A 15,649-nucleotide genomic window follows, 5' to 3' on the forward strand; every position below is an offset into this window, starting at 1 on the left:
AAGGAGATAATTGTACGAAAGCCGAATTGTTTCAAGGAGCTTCTGCAGTCGGTGCTCCTGCAGGTACTGGTCAAATAGTTCAGAAGAAAAGTAAAAGGTCTTCAAAGACTCAGCCTCGTAAAATAGAGGAAGTTAATAATTCCACACATGGACATGAGAATCAGTTCGCGAACGATAGCCAGAACAAACACGTAACTGATATTGACGGGACCCATAATATTGAAAAGACAGCAGGAGCACCAACAGAATCACCTGTAGTCCATAAAGATGACACAAGTGTCACGCATGACAAGCCTAATGCTCGAAAGGGAAGGAAGAAATCTTCCACGATTGAACTTCAGAGTCAGGATACCAACGTGGAACATGATTCTGATGCAAATTTCATGAACTCCAGGGCTCAACAGGGAGCAGTTATTCCTGAAGGTTCTTCTGATGCTGTTGAACCAAATGATTATGTAGCGGTTCATCCTGGTAATGACAAAATCAATTTCCTTGACCATTTTAGCCCCATTGCGACGAATGACCCATCTGATTCTACAAAAAACATTGACGAAACTATAAGGGAAGTAAAGGGCAAAAAGAAAAGCAAAAGAAAAGCAGATACACAGTCTCAACTTGCTGGTAGTATTGAACCAAATGATCTGCCAGAGTCTGATGTTCATAGAGATAAAACTAGCTTAGCTGATCATTTGGGTACTGGAAATGTGAGTGTGCCTTCTGTTATAGCAGAAAACATGAACAAAGAATATGGTAATGTGAAGAAAACCAAGGGGAAAAAGAAGAGCAAAACAAAACTGGATTTGCTCAAACCCGAGTCTCTAAATCTAATGGGTGGTAACCAGGAAACTGATAATTGTACACATGATTTGATGCCTTCTGATGCGCAGAAGGGAAGAATGGAGCATGGCAATGCAAATGAGAACAACGATAAAGGTATTCAGAATGGTAGTATGCTGCAACAGGAGACAGAAGATGCTACACGTGATAGCACGCGTGAAAAGAAGTCCCACCAAAGCATGTTTAGTGCTGATAGTCAGACTAATTTGCCCATTGAGAAGGATCATGCTCGCATTAGCAAAGAACAGAGGAACTCTACTTCTCAGGCAAAGTGTCACGCCAAGAGTAGAAAACATGATGGGTCTATTGATGGAAGGACAAGTACAAATCCTACTGATGTAGGCAACCCTGTTCAGAGCTTTCCGGTGCGCCCGCAAGTATCTAATGAAAGCGCTTACGGCACACCATCTGTTGACCAGTTTAGAGTAGCAGTTCGGAAAGTCCCAAGAAAAAGTTATGAACAGGTCAATTACAAATCCAAAAAGGATATTAGTAAGAGAGGCACTGGCTCAATTTTCGGTGACACCATGAGTGAAAGCTCTGATGAAGTATTGAACACCATGAGTCAAAAGGCTGCCATGGAAAATTCGTCATCCACATCTGCGGGCTCAGGTAGGAACATGCATTAGTATTACCCTACATAGAATAGGTATTGGCTGGCCAACTTACTCTCTAGATTGCATTTGCACTTGGTTATGCATTCATTTACTTGAAGTCTTGAATTAAAACAACTGTTTCTTTTTCTCGCGTCTGATTTTTTATGTTCTATATCTGTCAGACAAAATTAGTAAGTAAAATGAAAAGGCGGTTAAAGCTTGACATCAATAGAAATAGACAAATTAATAAGTAACTAATAAGAGTGTGCACACGAACTGCTTTCTGACATTGCATCTTATACGCTCGTCCACCTATGTAAATTGACTAACTGATGTGCATTTGACAGGCGTTTCATCTGCAGCCTGGGATGGAATTGACGCACCTGATGACGAGGACATTGTATCATTGTAAGTTCCCGAATTTATAGAAGGAAACTTGTTTAACATTGTAACATAAGTGGTCAGGTGTAAATGTTGCATGCTACGTGTTTATCTTGTGTAGAGAGGATAGTAGATTAACATCATATATATAGTAGCGTGTGTGAGTTGACCTTGCTGACACCTGAGTTGCCTTCATCCCATTGGTTCAGATCCCAGAAGAGTGACATCCACTCCATCCTCCGAGGCTCCACTAGCTACAAGAAGGCGAGGCTAAAACCAACTGAGCTGTTGGACGACACCGAGGTGGCCTGATAGCCAGCCACCTATCTGAATGAATGAAACCTGATGCTTGCCTAGACTCAAGTCGTTGGAGCTGAATGAATGAACCTGAATACCTGTTGCCTTTATGCTGCGTGCTTCACGCAATTTTCCAACGTTTGTGCATTGTGGATTATCACGTTAAAACTACAGTGCACAGCTCCAGCTGTATTCTCTGCCTGTGAATTTTTGGGTTGGCGACAGTCCTAAAACATTTATTAGTTTCTTGTCTTTACCGTGGCTGCCTTTAACAATTGGTTTTGTATTGCCGGCTGAGGATTAGTCTCCAACAGCATCGACAAACATAAATGGGGAGCTCGGCAAAACACCTGCTTTGCTTGGCGGTACTTTTTTTTTCGCGAGTACGCCAAGAGCATACCATATCTTTATAGAAGGTCAGGTTGCAGGCGGGGCGGGTTGCGGCTAGCCGCTACGTAGCAACGCGGGAGAGAGAAAGGTTTGCGGAAGTTCGCAGCTTGCCGCGACAGGCCGCTAGACATAGCGCGGAACACTGCGGCAATTCGCATCATCCCGCATTAGCCCGCGTAAGAACGCTTAGAGCAGGTCGATCGGAAGTTTCTTGTTAGCTAGCTGATCGATACTCTCTCAAAAAAAAAAAGCTAGCTGATCGATCAATCGCTGCAGCTTGCTAGCTACTGCTAGCTGATCGATCGGAAATACAGGGACGTGGTGATACAGAATAAAACCAAGAGGACAACAATACTGACTAGTGAACCATCAAGTTAAACTTTATCAGATTTGTCATTGATCAGCAACAGTACTCAAGCACTCAATCTGTAGTAGTGATCTGGTTATCACTTGAACTCAGGGGGCAACAGTATTCAGTCCACGGATATTGGCTAATTATTACAACATTATCAACCAATGTATGAGACTAAGCACAAGATTGATTCTAATATGAAGAACCTTCAATCTCTTAAAAAAAGTTCTGAAGCAACACAAGAAAGCAAAAAGCTTCAGAGTTTGTGGTGGGTACTGCATCAAGTGCAGTGGGAAGAAGACCATTACGACTCTGGAGCTGCACTGGAGAACTCTTTTCACTCATTACATAATTAGATTTGCCATGTGCTAGTTGTTGACCCTTGACCTTGTAGCCCTGCTCTAAAACCTGCAAAACGCACTGGAAAAGAGTAGTAAATCAATATGCTAAATACTTTGGGGTTCTCAACATATGACACATCGGCAGTCCACACTAGCCTGCTTGGCGGTGATCTGAGAGAGTAGCATGGACATCTTACAGTGCCAGTAAAGGCAAAATGTGAAGTAACAAATTGGTACTAACAATCAATCAACCAGACCTATTACCAAGCAAATTTATGGAGAAAGAATCAAAGAAACTGGGCAGAACTAGATTGCAATGGTAAAGCATGATCCAGTACTATTGTCTTAGTAAAAATGATCCCACTACAGGCACTACCGGTGGCATAAACCTCTTCTTTGGAGGGGCTTTTGGGGGTCTTTCCTTCTCTCCTGAACAAAAGTAACAAAAGCAACAGTCAAAGATGGCATGTAACAAAGGCTATCACAGGGCTATTTAGACAACGCGCAATCACTGGTAAAAGAAATCAGAAGCAAGTTGGGTGAAACAAAGACTAGATTACTCTTGCATACCACATTCCGTTTCAGGGTAAAACAAAAGAGTAGTATGCCATACAAAGAGAAAACCTGACATAGAGGGTAATTTCACGAATGATGCAAAAGGGTAGTACTATCTATTTAAGGTCGGAAAATTCCTTCTAAAAAAAACACATGGAGTAGCAACTAAGGGACGGTGAGAAGACAGAATTAATAATGCAGGGAGACAACAAACTCCTTCCAGTTTATCTGAATCTAGACTAAAACCAAAACCTGATTTCCTACAACCAAATGTTCCGCTGATCCTTCAGCTAAATCAGACCATCCTGCTACAATTTTCAGAGCCAAACATAGATATATACAGATGTGGGCATAGTGATTTAATGTAATCGTGGCGAATGTGGTTTCGCCAACAAACCATATTCATTGTCAGGGTGATAAGTCTGAAATTTCATCTAAAGGGATGGCTGCAATTGGCACCAGATGACAGAGGTGAGCGTGGCAGGCTGATATATAACAGCTATTTCTAGTGTAAACATGATTGTCACTAGAAACTAAAGAATCAACTGACCAATGATTACTTGAATGCAGACCTCGCGGAAGTTGACGGCGACGAAACGCCGGCTGCATGTGGCGAGGGAAACAGTGGAGGAACAACCCCTTGAGCGCATGAGGGAGGCGGTGGAGGAATCCAGAAGGGCAGCCCTGATGTTGATATGGCGGCACCGCTGCCGTCGACCCCAACATCAGGAACGCTGAGGAGGTTATAGGATCTGTTGCTGGCCGGCTGCATCTGCAGGTTGGCAGAGGAAGACCGTCAGGTGGGCGGCGCCGCCAGAAGAAATTTCCCCATCGAGGAGGCGATGCTGAGGGAGGGGAGAGGAAAGGGAAGAGCAGATTCTTGCACGAACTAGCGAGGAAGAGAGGGAGGGGAGCGGGAAGAGGAGGTCGGCGCCTCGGGTGTAGCGGCGGCGTTGGCTATTTTGGCGAGCGAGGGAGGTTGGGGAGTGGGGAGGAAACGATGCTGAGGTAGGGCAGAAGGATTTTGCGGGCTATGCGAGCCCAGCGGGATGGAGGTGCACAACGCGGTCACGCCGCTTCAGCCCGCTAGAAGCAAAGCGGTAAGTCCAGCGGCGTTTTGCGGTATTATTTTGCGGGGCGGCGTAGCGGCGGAGCGGGATATCCCGCCCCGCTTGCAACCTGAATAGAAGGTAGAAGATTGAATACAAGAAGGCTACAACCCGTAGCACGAACTCCACACCACCGACAAAACAACAAAGACTCGAAAGAACCTATCCTAAGCTAAACAACAAAACCGCGTCTCGACCGACGCTAGAAACCACCAAAGAACTCCACCTCCAAAAGAGCTCTCCTAGTCGACGCACCATGAAAAGAGAACATGGCGGAACTCGGTCGGCCCCGAGAAGGCAACGTCTTGGAGTTGCCAGCTATGGCGTGCATAGCGCTCCTGCAGCCAGCCTCGGACAGCGGGGAGCACCGGAGGAAAACACCAAGACCATCACGCCATGTCTCCAAACGCGAAACTCCCAACAGAGGAACGACGTCGGGGACGCCGCCATCGCGCCGATCCGAAGGACCTAGGCTTTCGCCCGGAGACAACAACCAGAGCAGGCGAAGCGCGGGAGACACCGACACACTCCAGCGACGCCTCCAAGGAGGGACACGACACCCACGGGCGCCGTCGCCGCCGACCCAACAAGTCAGGCAGGTCTTTCGATCGTAATGTCGCTCGACTCCGCACCTCCGAGCTTTGGGGCAATCCTGTCCATGGAGAAACACACCGCCACCACCGCAGCTCCTCGACATCAATGTTGCAAAAAGCCGTGGTCTCCACACACTACTGAGAGAGACGCGACCACTCCACCTCCAACCATGACGAAGAACAGCAGCCTCCAACCTCCTCCGGCAAGGGCCAGGCCATCCGCACCGGTGGCACCCGCTCCAGGTTCCAGCCGTGGACGACCCAACCCTGAAGGCCCAGATCGGGCCCGTGCAGGCCCAGATCGAGCCTGCCCCGGTCTCCAACCTCCACGCCGGCGTGACCGAGGTGGCCTCTGGTCGCCCGCGACGAGGAGGCGGCCGGCCGATGTGCCAGGAACTCCTTCCTGGACGGCATCCTCGGCACCGTCGCCTCCAATCCAGGAGCTTCCTCCTCCGCCACCAGGCCGCGCCGGCCCCAGATCGAGCCCGCCCAGATCTCCCACCTCCGCGCCGGCGTGCCCGAGGGTGGCCTTTGCTCGCCCACGACGAGGAGGCAGCCGGCCGATGCGCCCGGAACTCCTTCTAGGGCGGCATCCTCCGCACCGTCACCTCCAAGCCGGGAGCAACCTCCTCCGCCACCAGGCCGCGCCGACGCGCCACCCCGCTCCGACTCCTTCTACCTTCCCCACCGTGGTCCGGAGCTCCTCCGCGCTCTCCGCCGTGTGCCGGCGAGGCTGACCGAGGTCAGGCGCCGCCCCTCCGCTCCTCCACCTGCGCCGCCCGAGTGGCGTCTCCCTCCGCGCCAGGGAACCCGCCGGGGCGCGCCGACCCTGCCCGCCACCTTCGACGGCCGGGCGCGGCCGCCACCGCCGGCGGCGGCAGCGGCCGGGAGGGGGAAAAAGAGGGCTTTTTAGCTAGGGTTTCGGGGCTCTCCGGAGCCGCTCGCGCGAGAGCGACCCGGGAGAGAAATGAACGCTGTAACATTGCTTGGAGGTTCTATAGACATGGGAATCATTTGGCATCGAAGCGAGAATTGCAAGTGCCAACTAGGGGTGGCTAGACGAGAGGGGAGGGGCCGGGCCGGGCCAACCAGGGAAGATGGATGGAGGGGGAGGTCACTGAACACCCAAAAACATGTCAAAATGGTCACTTGACTTTGCTTTATGAGTATGCCTGCTCGATGTCTGTTGGGGATCAATTTTCGTTGACGTGGCATGCTGACTAGACCGAGAGGGGGTGTATGGCGGGAAATAGGTCATGGGGGACTGGATATTTTGTGATGCCACCCTTGTCTATTTCTAGTGGGGAGTTTATTGAAAAACCGTTGGTTCGGTTAGATCGAGACCGGACCAAACCCTAAAATACCAAATTCCCCATTCCTCTTCTTCTCGATCCAAACCCTAAAACATCATGGTTGTCCGACACGAGTTCCCGAAGCCTGCTAGAGAACGTTGTTGCAATGTTGGTTGTATTATGCGCCACGAAGGCAAGGTGGAGGCATGCTCGTTGCCAACCGAATTAAGGTATGTTTGGTTGAGGAGTGCACTCACATGCAAGCTTCGGTAGCTGCCATTGTGCGCATAGAGGTGAGCCATCTTGGGATCCAATCATATAAAACAAGCAACCATTAGGGACGAAGAAACTAACACCAGTAACCCGAAAAATAAACCGAGTACCGCCTTCACCTCTGTCTCCTTGATGGCGTGTAACTCACACGTTCGTTGGGAACCCCAAGAGGAAGGTATGATGCGCACAGCAGCAAGTTTTCGCTCAGAAAGAAACCAAGGTTTATCGAACCAGGAGGAGCCAAGAAGCACGTTGAAGGTTGATGGCGGCGGGATGTAGTGCGGCGCAACACCAGGGATTCCGGCGCCAACGTGGAACAACCAAAGTACTTTGCCCCAACGAAACAGTGAGGTTGTCAATCTCACCGGCTTGCTGTAACAAAGGATTAGATGTATAGTGTGGATGATGATTGTTTGCAAAGAACAGTAAAGAACAAAAGCAGCAGATTTGTATTTCAGATGTAAAGAATGGACCGGGGTCCACAGTTCACTAGAGGTGTCTCTCCCATAAGATAAATAGCATGTTGGGTGAACAAATTACAGTCGAGCAATTGACAAATAGAGAGGGCATCACAATGCACATACATGATATGATGAATATTGTGAGATTTAATTGGGCATTACGACAAAGTACATAGACCGCTATCCAGCATGCATCTATGCCTAAAAAGTCCACCTTCAGGTTATCATCCGAACCCCTTCCAGTATTAAGTTGCAAAACAACAGACAATTACATTAAGTATGGTGCGTAATGTAATCAATAACTACATCCTTAGACATAGCATCACTGTTTTATCCCTAGTGGCAACAGCACATCCACAACCTTAGAACTTTCTGTCACTGTCCCAGATTTAATGGAGGCATGAACCCACTATCGAGCATAAATACTCCCTCTTGGAGTTAAGAGCAAAAACTTGGCTAGAGCCTCTACTAATAACGGAGAGCATGCAAGATCATAAACAACACATAGGTAATAGATTGATAATCAACATAACATAGTATTCTCTATCCATCGGATCCCGACAAACACAACATATAGAATTACAGATAGATGATCTTGATCATGTTAGGCAGCTCACAAGATCCGACAATGAAGCACATGAGGAGAAGACAACCATCTAGCTACTGCTATGGACCCATAGTCCAGGGGGGGAAATACTCACTCATCACTCCGGAGGCGACCATGGCGGTGAAGAGTCCTCCGGGAGATGAATCCCCTCTCCGGCGAGGTGCCGGAGGTGATCTCCGTAATCCCCCGAGATGGGATTGGCGGCGGCGGCGTCTCAGTAAGGTTTTCCGTATCGTGGCTCTCGGTACTGGGGGTTTCGTCACGGAGGCTTTAAGTAGGCGGAAGGGCAGGTCAGGGGGCCACACGTGGTGGCGACACAACAGGGCCGCGCGGCCAGGACCTGGGCCGCGCCGCCCTAGTGTGGAGGCGTCTCGTGGCCCCACTTCCTTTCCCCTTCGGTCTTCTGGAAGCTTCGTGCAAAAATAGGACCCTGGGCGTTGATTTCGTCCAATTCCGAGAATATTTCTTTACTAGGATTTCTGAAACCAAAAACAGCAGAAAACAGACAATCGGCTCTTCGGCATCTCGTTAATAGGTTAGTGCCGGAAAATGCATAAATACGACATATAATGTGTATAAAACATGTAGATATCATCAATAATGTAGCATGGAACATAAGAAATTATCGATACGTCGGAGACGTATCACTCCTCCATAGGTCGGTCCCCTCATGTGCTCGCCGGTGTCAGGAGGGGTGGGAAAACCGATCTATGCACGTAGTTTTTAATAAAAGCAGCATTTTCTCTCTAGCATACTGGTGTTGATACTCTTGCTGATATTGATTGGCTACTTTAATAAATATGCGGGTGCGCATAGCCTTGATACTGCGGCTCAAATAAAGATTGTGGGAGAACTTTCCTTGTTATGTATAAGTTCATGTTTGGTATCTACATTATTTTTGTTCAGCTGCGTTTAGAAAAGTACTCCTACAAAAATGTGTCGTGAAAGAGAAAAGAGTTCGAAGAAACTCTACTTTTTTTAGACTTTATTTTTTAATGGCGGGAGAAAGTAACTATTGGCTACTATAAATCTTTACTATTATATTGGAGTTGGGGATGGTGTGTCACTTTGAATCAAACATTGGAGAAATCAACACCGTTAGATCACGATTAGAAACACCCCTCAAACGCCGAACCAACGTGCACTGTTCGATGGAGTTACGTTCCCCCGCTCGTTTGCAATGAATCAAATCAAATCAGCAGTCCTTCCTTGTTATCGTCATTCCTTTCTCCCTAGGATCCAATTAATTAGGATCAGCGTGATTCCGGGGAGCCCATCCCCGTTTTGATCTTTCTCCTTTCCACTCGTCTTGGCTCCCATCTCATCCGGCACCCTGACGGTCCTGTCCAGCGCAGCGGCGACGACTGTCGACACTCCAAAACGGTGCACTGGGTGCTGGGCTCCTGCAGGGGCGGTGCGCCATGCACACGCAGGCATCCGGAAAACGCGGCTGCGCCTCAATTCGTGTATTGCAGGATTTGGGGCATCTCGGCCGACGGTGACGCGACATCAGACACAAGGTCAAGAACAAGTAAGGTCGCAGTTATCCGAGGTTGGCAGCAGGCGGTGGCCGATATGCAGTGCCTTACATCTGCTCATTTCCGTCCTATCTATCTCTCCGATTTTTTGTCAATATAAGATGCAGGTGCATGACCAGCGTCCAGGACGGGAGAACTCCATGCATCCCGATTCGTATTAGGTGACCACCAATTTGATTTTTGTGGGCGGTTCATCAGACTTCCAATTAGTCTGAGTCTTTGCTTGTAACTGAATGTATATATTCATATACGTTTGGCTATTTTGTTCTGAATTGCCAAGATAGTAAGATATCGGATACTATTAATATGAAGGTGTTTTTCTCGGGAAGAGATTTGCATAGTATACGTCTTCCTATGCTTTTCTTTACCTGCTTGCAACAACATTAATTTTTTGGAATTAGATTCAGCAGTTGTTGCTTGCTTTGCGGGAGTTGTGGTAGCTCTGTGATTTAATAATCTCGTGTGCAATTATTTTAGAGAATGCAGGGGAGAGATGGTTGACAAAATAAATCGGAATCATCGAATGGATCAAATAATCTGAAGCATTGGTGAAGTTATAATTTCTCCTAAACCTTACATTTATTTATCTTTCTATGCAACATGCCTCAGTTTTTTTTAGTTCATCTCAAAGAAAGCAGAACGGGCGCCTCCATCATATTACTCATAGCATGCGTCGGACATCGTAAAGACATGGCGATTTTTTGTGCTATTTGTTTTGTTTCTTTGATGGGGTTTGAGCTGTAAGCATCCCTGAATCACCAGGAAAGTTATAGTGAAAATCGGGAAGAGTTGAGCTGACTGAATTAGTTGCTCTATTGAACAGAAAAAGTTAACATTATATTTTACCTTTTTAGGTTGATTGCTTTTTTATTTTGTTATTATTCGCAAAATTACATTGTGTTCTCTTTGCATTATGCATGTAATATATTTATTCTGAATTAAGACACTTCACCTGCATTTAGGAAATATCCTTCTTTGGACTGGCAAATTGTAAATCATCTTGATACGGAGGGTTGTTTTAGCTGTAGAAAAAGATGGCTCTTTGCGAAATATGTTTGTGTGACAACTTTATATTTCTAAACATCTAAAAGCCATGGCTGCTGGTGTAGGAAACCTGCAGCAAGTCATTGATGCCCTACATTCTGAAGCTTTTGCATTGCTTGATGGAATCAACACAACAGTTCAAATGGGATGCTTACTCTTTCGTCAAAGATATCAAATTTCAGTTGTGTCAGGATTTATACTCTTCTTTGTGTTTCTTTCCCTTGGGGTTGTGAACTTGTGATTCAGTTGCACACCTTTAGTGGCGCATAGTGATAATTCTTGCTGTCCAGAGATGTTATATAATGAAATATGTTGTGTTCCTTACCCCCCTCCCAAAAAAAAACGAACGGAAGATTCACTAAGCACGTTGTGGTTGGCATTCAACTTTAGCTACAGTAAGGGATTCATGTTAGTTAGAAGATTTATCATTTGCACAAGCACAGTGTTTTTAGTGAGTTGAAAGGAAACCAACTCTTGTGTTTTTTTGAAGAATTTGGAAACTGTTTTCAAAACAATGAAAAATATTCCGTTTATATCATGTCAAACACGTGAATAGCAACAGTTGGAGAAAAAGCAAATAAGGCGTGGGCTGCACATCATGTTGATTGCTGGACAATGGCGAAATATTGTGTTACTATTTCCATATATATCCCATTTCATTAATTCTGATAGTAATAAGAATTTGAAATTACTTTCATCATTTTATGGCTTAGCTATATCAGATTGTATCGGCAATCGCATTACATGTTAAATTAGCTTGCGGTATTTTTCGTGCTAAATTTCTTTTGCGCGCCTCGAGAAGAGATAAAAGGGGACGCATGGCGGAGAAGAATGGACATGGACATGGACCTTATAAATGACAGTGGTAGTTGCAAGAAAGAAGGAAAACATATTTTTCATATGATTAATAAAACTCTTTATTACCCGTAGCAACGTACGGGCATTCAACTAGTATATACTCCCTCCGTTCTTTTTTAATTGACTTGAATTTAGTACAACTTTGTACTAAATTTGAGTCAATTAAAAAGGACCGGAGGGAGTATGATTTTAATCGTAAAAAGAACCATTATAAGAAAAATGATCCCGTAATTTTTATGTAAATTCCTTAAACCAACACAGGGCCCTGGAGGGATTTGGGCCTGCAAACGTGCAAATACCTCTTGCCTCTCTCTTTCTTCACCCGTCGCCTTGCCCAGTATTCGATCCTCCGCTCAAAGAAAAAAACGAGTTCCCAGATCCAGTATTCCCCAGCGCAGCCGAGTCCGGGGCAGTCCTCCTTCCACCGAACCTACGCCATCATCGAAGGCTTCCATCTCCATCTGAGGTGGAGTAGAATTGATCGAGTCTCGTCTCTTCAGCTCTTCTTTTGGTAATGAAAGCCCCTACTAACCTCGTCCCTTTCCCTAAACCTGTTTCGTTATTTCTCCAAATCTCCTTCGTTTTATTTTCCTAGATACTCTAACGCATCGACGTAGTTGAGGATTCCATTCCATTGTTCTAAAATGGTAGATTCTTGTTCGAGAATCTTAGGGGTTAAACTGAACCCTAACGCAGTTCATGCGATGGGGCACTTAAGTGAACCCTAACTGGCATTTTATAATTTGCCACAACTTCTCTTTACACCTCTTATTTGCCACATGCCACCACCTGTCATTCTCACTGAACCTTAGGGCTGATTTCGCTTTCGTGTAGTCTGTTCCGGTCTTCGATTTCTTTGAGTATGAGCAGTCGAACCCAGATACGGAAGGAAATCTACGCGGTTTCTACGCATATAATGGCACATGCTGTTCTAAACTGAATGTTCATTGCAGCGGCGGATTTCCTGGTATTTAACTATTAACAAATGATAACAAACATATGCTTTGTGTCTTGTTCTTTCTTCAGCACAGGCAAAGGTTGATCTCCCGTAAGGATATTGCCCGATGTGGTGCGCGTGCTCCTTGTTAGAAACAAGTCATTTTTTCTCAACTCCGAACAGATTATAACTGCAGAAAGTATTGATTGCTGCCACTACAGTGAATTTTAGTAGCCATCGTCATGCTGTTATGGCTTATGGCATAACAACCGAACTGTTTAGTTAATTAGTATGTACTGCCCTATCTCATTAACCGCGCCAATGCATGTGTCCGAGGCTTGATAGGAGGCTGTCACTGAGCATTATATCAAGTCTAAAATACATCTCACGTGCTTGCTTGGTATGATAATAGAGCGACTAGGAGATGTGTGAACAGTACTTTTGTGCTCTCCTTTTCCGGTTAATATTGTTAAGTTGAGTTGATAATTATGAAGTTCCACCTTTGCAGACATGGATATGAACCACCCTTCAGCACTCGTCAATGGGGACACTCTGAAGATGTTTGTGGGGCGGAAAGTGCGCACAGTGGTTAAAGTCCAACGCACTGAAGGCGGAGTTCTTCTTGGGCAGTCGACCGATGGGCATCAGCTGACCATAAAAGGTGCGTCAGAAGGCGTTGGATCACATTTTCTGGAGGTTGTTGGGATTGCAGACAACGCCCAGTCCATCACTGCTGAAATCTGCAAAGATTTTGGTGAAAACTTTGGTGAGATTCGATGCGCTTGTAGTGGTTTTCTTTCCCTATTGATGTTTATTATTGCTACTGTGAGCTGTTGGTTTATTGTTCTGCTTGCTCCCATGAGGTTCAACCTTTATATTTTTATGTTTTCCGTAATTCCAAAGACATGGAAGGAGTTTTGCCAACTTTCATTTTCCATCAGCACCTTCATTCAGTAAGGAGCTGATGAACCAAGTTCTTTTTTACAGCATGCCTGTGCTATGAGCTTCCTTTTTTTTTCTGCACTTGTTGCCATGGTCTTGGCACTGTTATTCTTGGTTTATATAGAATATATTCATATTTCTCATCCATATCTCACATAATAGAACATCAGCGAAACCCAGGTGATTTCCTGTGTTGGGATGCAAGATTCTAGAATTTGATATCTCTTGTTTTAACAATGTTGTCTGATACTTCAAAATCTAAAGACAGAATTGTCTTGGGTTGTTATACAGAATAAGATATCAGCCTAGTTGTCTTTTTCAGATGCTCTCATGTCACATCTTTAAATCCTTTATATGCTTGTATTTTTTCATGGAAGAAGAATCATTTTCGCACCCTGTTTAAGAACAATATTTAGTGGTTTAAAAATTGCTTTCTTAGAGTTTTCCCCCCAGGGTGCAAAAGTGATATTTTTTGTAAAGGACTCGAGCATATACCCGTGTATTTTCCCAGATTTTTTTATTTTCATATTAAAGATTTTTTTTCTAATTTTATCTGTCATCCTAGGTGGGTCCTTTTTTCTGCTCCCATTAGTCTATTTTATCAGCAGGATTGTTCATGATCTTACAATATATTTCAGGTTAACATATATTTTTTATACTGGTAGGAAGGTTTGTTCTTGTAGCTAATATTCTACCTTACGTATCCCAACATCTCAACTTCCCTTCCGCAATAAGTTGCAACGAAGTCTTAACTTTTGGAAGTTTATCATTGGTTCAAGTTTTTAGACATGTTTATTACTCCCTCCGTCCAAAAATAGCGTCTCAACTTTTTCTAGATACGGATGTATCTCTAACTAAAATGCATCTAGATACATTTGTATTTAGACAAAAGTGAGACACCTATTTTTAGATGGAGGGAGCATGTTCTTTCAGGCAAAACATGACAGTTATACTTGGCATCTTGTATGTTTACCCTGCAGAAGCTTTCTTTTAGGCTAATACTATTACTACCCTCCCTCAGCAGCACCATTAATTTTGTTATCATGTTTATGTCGCAGATGCTGAGGCGTTCAATGGGCTGTGCAAGGTTTCAATGGACAACAAGGTGAAGGAACTTTTCCTGTAGTGGAAGGAAGGCATTTGGCAGATCAATCATGCTCAGAGTTGATGATATGTTTCCCGCTTTAAGATCTGCCTGAATGTCACTTGAGTCACCTCTGTACTCTGTTTCTTAGTCTTGGGCTACTTATTAGAACCTACGAAAACTATGAAGACAAGTGGTTTTGTGTGCGTCAAACAAGAAACTGATCGAGGCATCTGTTGCAAACAACTGGGTAGTCTCACATCAACAATTCAAATGCTTTCAAGTTCACAATGCACCAGTAGGAACAGTAACATGGCACAGCAACTAAAATTTAGCAATAACAGGATTATGGATATATATCTCGAAAACAGTACCGACTCTTTCAGAAAATACAATATTATGTCATATATATTGCAGCATTCGACTGAATATAACTGGTGTTTAATAATATGTAACAAGGAAATAAACATTCAAAGCTGTCTCCAGATCAATCATCCTTACTGGATTACTCCTCGTCCACCTCGTCATTGTCCATGGAGAACAATTGAAGAGTCTGTGGCCTCGGTGGGGGCACCCTGGAAGCGGTTGCAAATTCCCTGCAGACACCTTCCATGCCAAGTGTAAGCGCTGCCATGGAAGGTAATGGTGGCTGGGTGGAGGAACTTGCCAATTCCCTGCGGACACCTTCCATGCCAAGTGTAAGCGCTGCCATGGGAGGCAATGGTGGCTGGGTGGAGGAACTTGCCAATTCCCTGCGGACGCTCTCCCTGCCAAGTGTAGGCGTGGCCAAGGAAGGCAACGGGGGCTGGGTGGACGCCATTCTCGATTCCCAGAGCCGCCTTCCAGCTTCCCAGCGCTGCATTCCATATATAAACGTGGGCAGTGGAGACGATGGCGGCATAGGCGTAGAGGAGGAAGCCGCTGCCGGTTCCCTGCGGAGGCCATCTATTCCAAATGTAAACCTGACCATGGAAGGTGTCGGGGCCTTGTTGGAGGCCATTCCCCTTCCCTCGCAGACGTCCTCTGTGCAAGCCTCAACCGTGGCCTTGTTGGAGGCCATTTCCCTTCCCTCGCAGACGTCCTCTGTGCAAGCCTCAACCGTGGCCTTGTTGGAGGCCATTTCCCTTCCCTCGCAGACGTCCTCTGTGCAAGCCTCAACCGT

The 15,649-nt window shown here is 45.7% G+C and overlaps 3 protein-coding genes across 4 annotated transcripts in view; 2 read left to right on the plus strand and 1 right to left on the minus strand.

Annotated features, from left to right (window-relative positions):
- Nucleotides 1–2,367, plus strand: part of LOC124663790 — a 38,778-nt gene extending 36,411 nt beyond the window's left edge. Inside the window, exons 2-4 of the mRNA XM_047201452.1 lie at nt 4–1,449; nt 1,781–1,841; nt 2,024–2,367. Coding sequence (XP_047057408.1) covers nt 4–1,449; nt 1,781–1,841; nt 2,024–2,126 — 1,610 coding nt within the window. The 3' untranslated portion in view covers nt 2,127–2,367. The remainder of the gene's footprint in view (nt 1–3; nt 1,450–1,780; nt 1,842–2,023) is intronic.
- Nucleotides 2,368–2,947: 580 nt separating this feature from the next.
- LOC124659240 lies at nt 2,948–4,752 on the minus strand. Of its 2 annotated transcripts, none has more exons than XR_006989498.1 (3): nt 4,640–4,752; nt 4,322–4,521; nt 2,948–3,623 (listed from the first exon to the last, which is right to left on the minus strand). XR_006989498.1 is itself a non-coding variant. In XM_047197166.1 (3 exons), the coding sequence occupies exons 1-3, from the start codon at nt 4,473–4,475 to the stop codon at nt 3,070–3,072; spliced, it is 411 nt and encodes a 136-aa protein (XP_047053122.1). In that variant the 5' UTR covers nt 4,476–4,701; the 3' UTR covers nt 2,948–3,069. The 2 variants fall into 2 exon arrangements, 1 of the variants encoding a protein (XP_047053122.1); XM_047197166.1 differs by having other exon boundaries at nt 2,948–3,273; nt 3,571–3,623; nt 4,322–4,701.
- A 7,079-nt stretch (nt 4,753–11,831) lies between these two features.
- On the plus strand, nt 11,832–14,733 carry LOC124665259 (replication protein A 14 kDa subunit-like). Its single transcript, XM_047202680.1, has 3 exons — nt 11,832–12,035; nt 12,970–13,227; nt 14,462–14,733. Exons 2-3 carry the CDS (start codon nt 12,972–12,974, stop codon nt 14,527–14,529), a joined length of 324 nt encoding a protein of 107 aa, XP_047058636.1. The 5' UTR covers nt 11,832–12,035; nt 12,970–12,971; the 3' UTR covers nt 14,530–14,733.
- Nucleotides 14,734–15,649: the final 916 nt, after the last annotated feature.

The sequence above is a fragment of the Lolium rigidum genome, chromosome 6 (genome assembly GCF_022539505.1).
Source record: "Lolium rigidum isolate FL_2022 chromosome 6, APGP_CSIRO_Lrig_0.1, whole genome shotgun sequence".
In the NCBI taxonomy this organism is placed as follows: Eukaryota; Viridiplantae; Streptophyta; class Magnoliopsida; order Poales; family Poaceae; genus Lolium; species Lolium rigidum.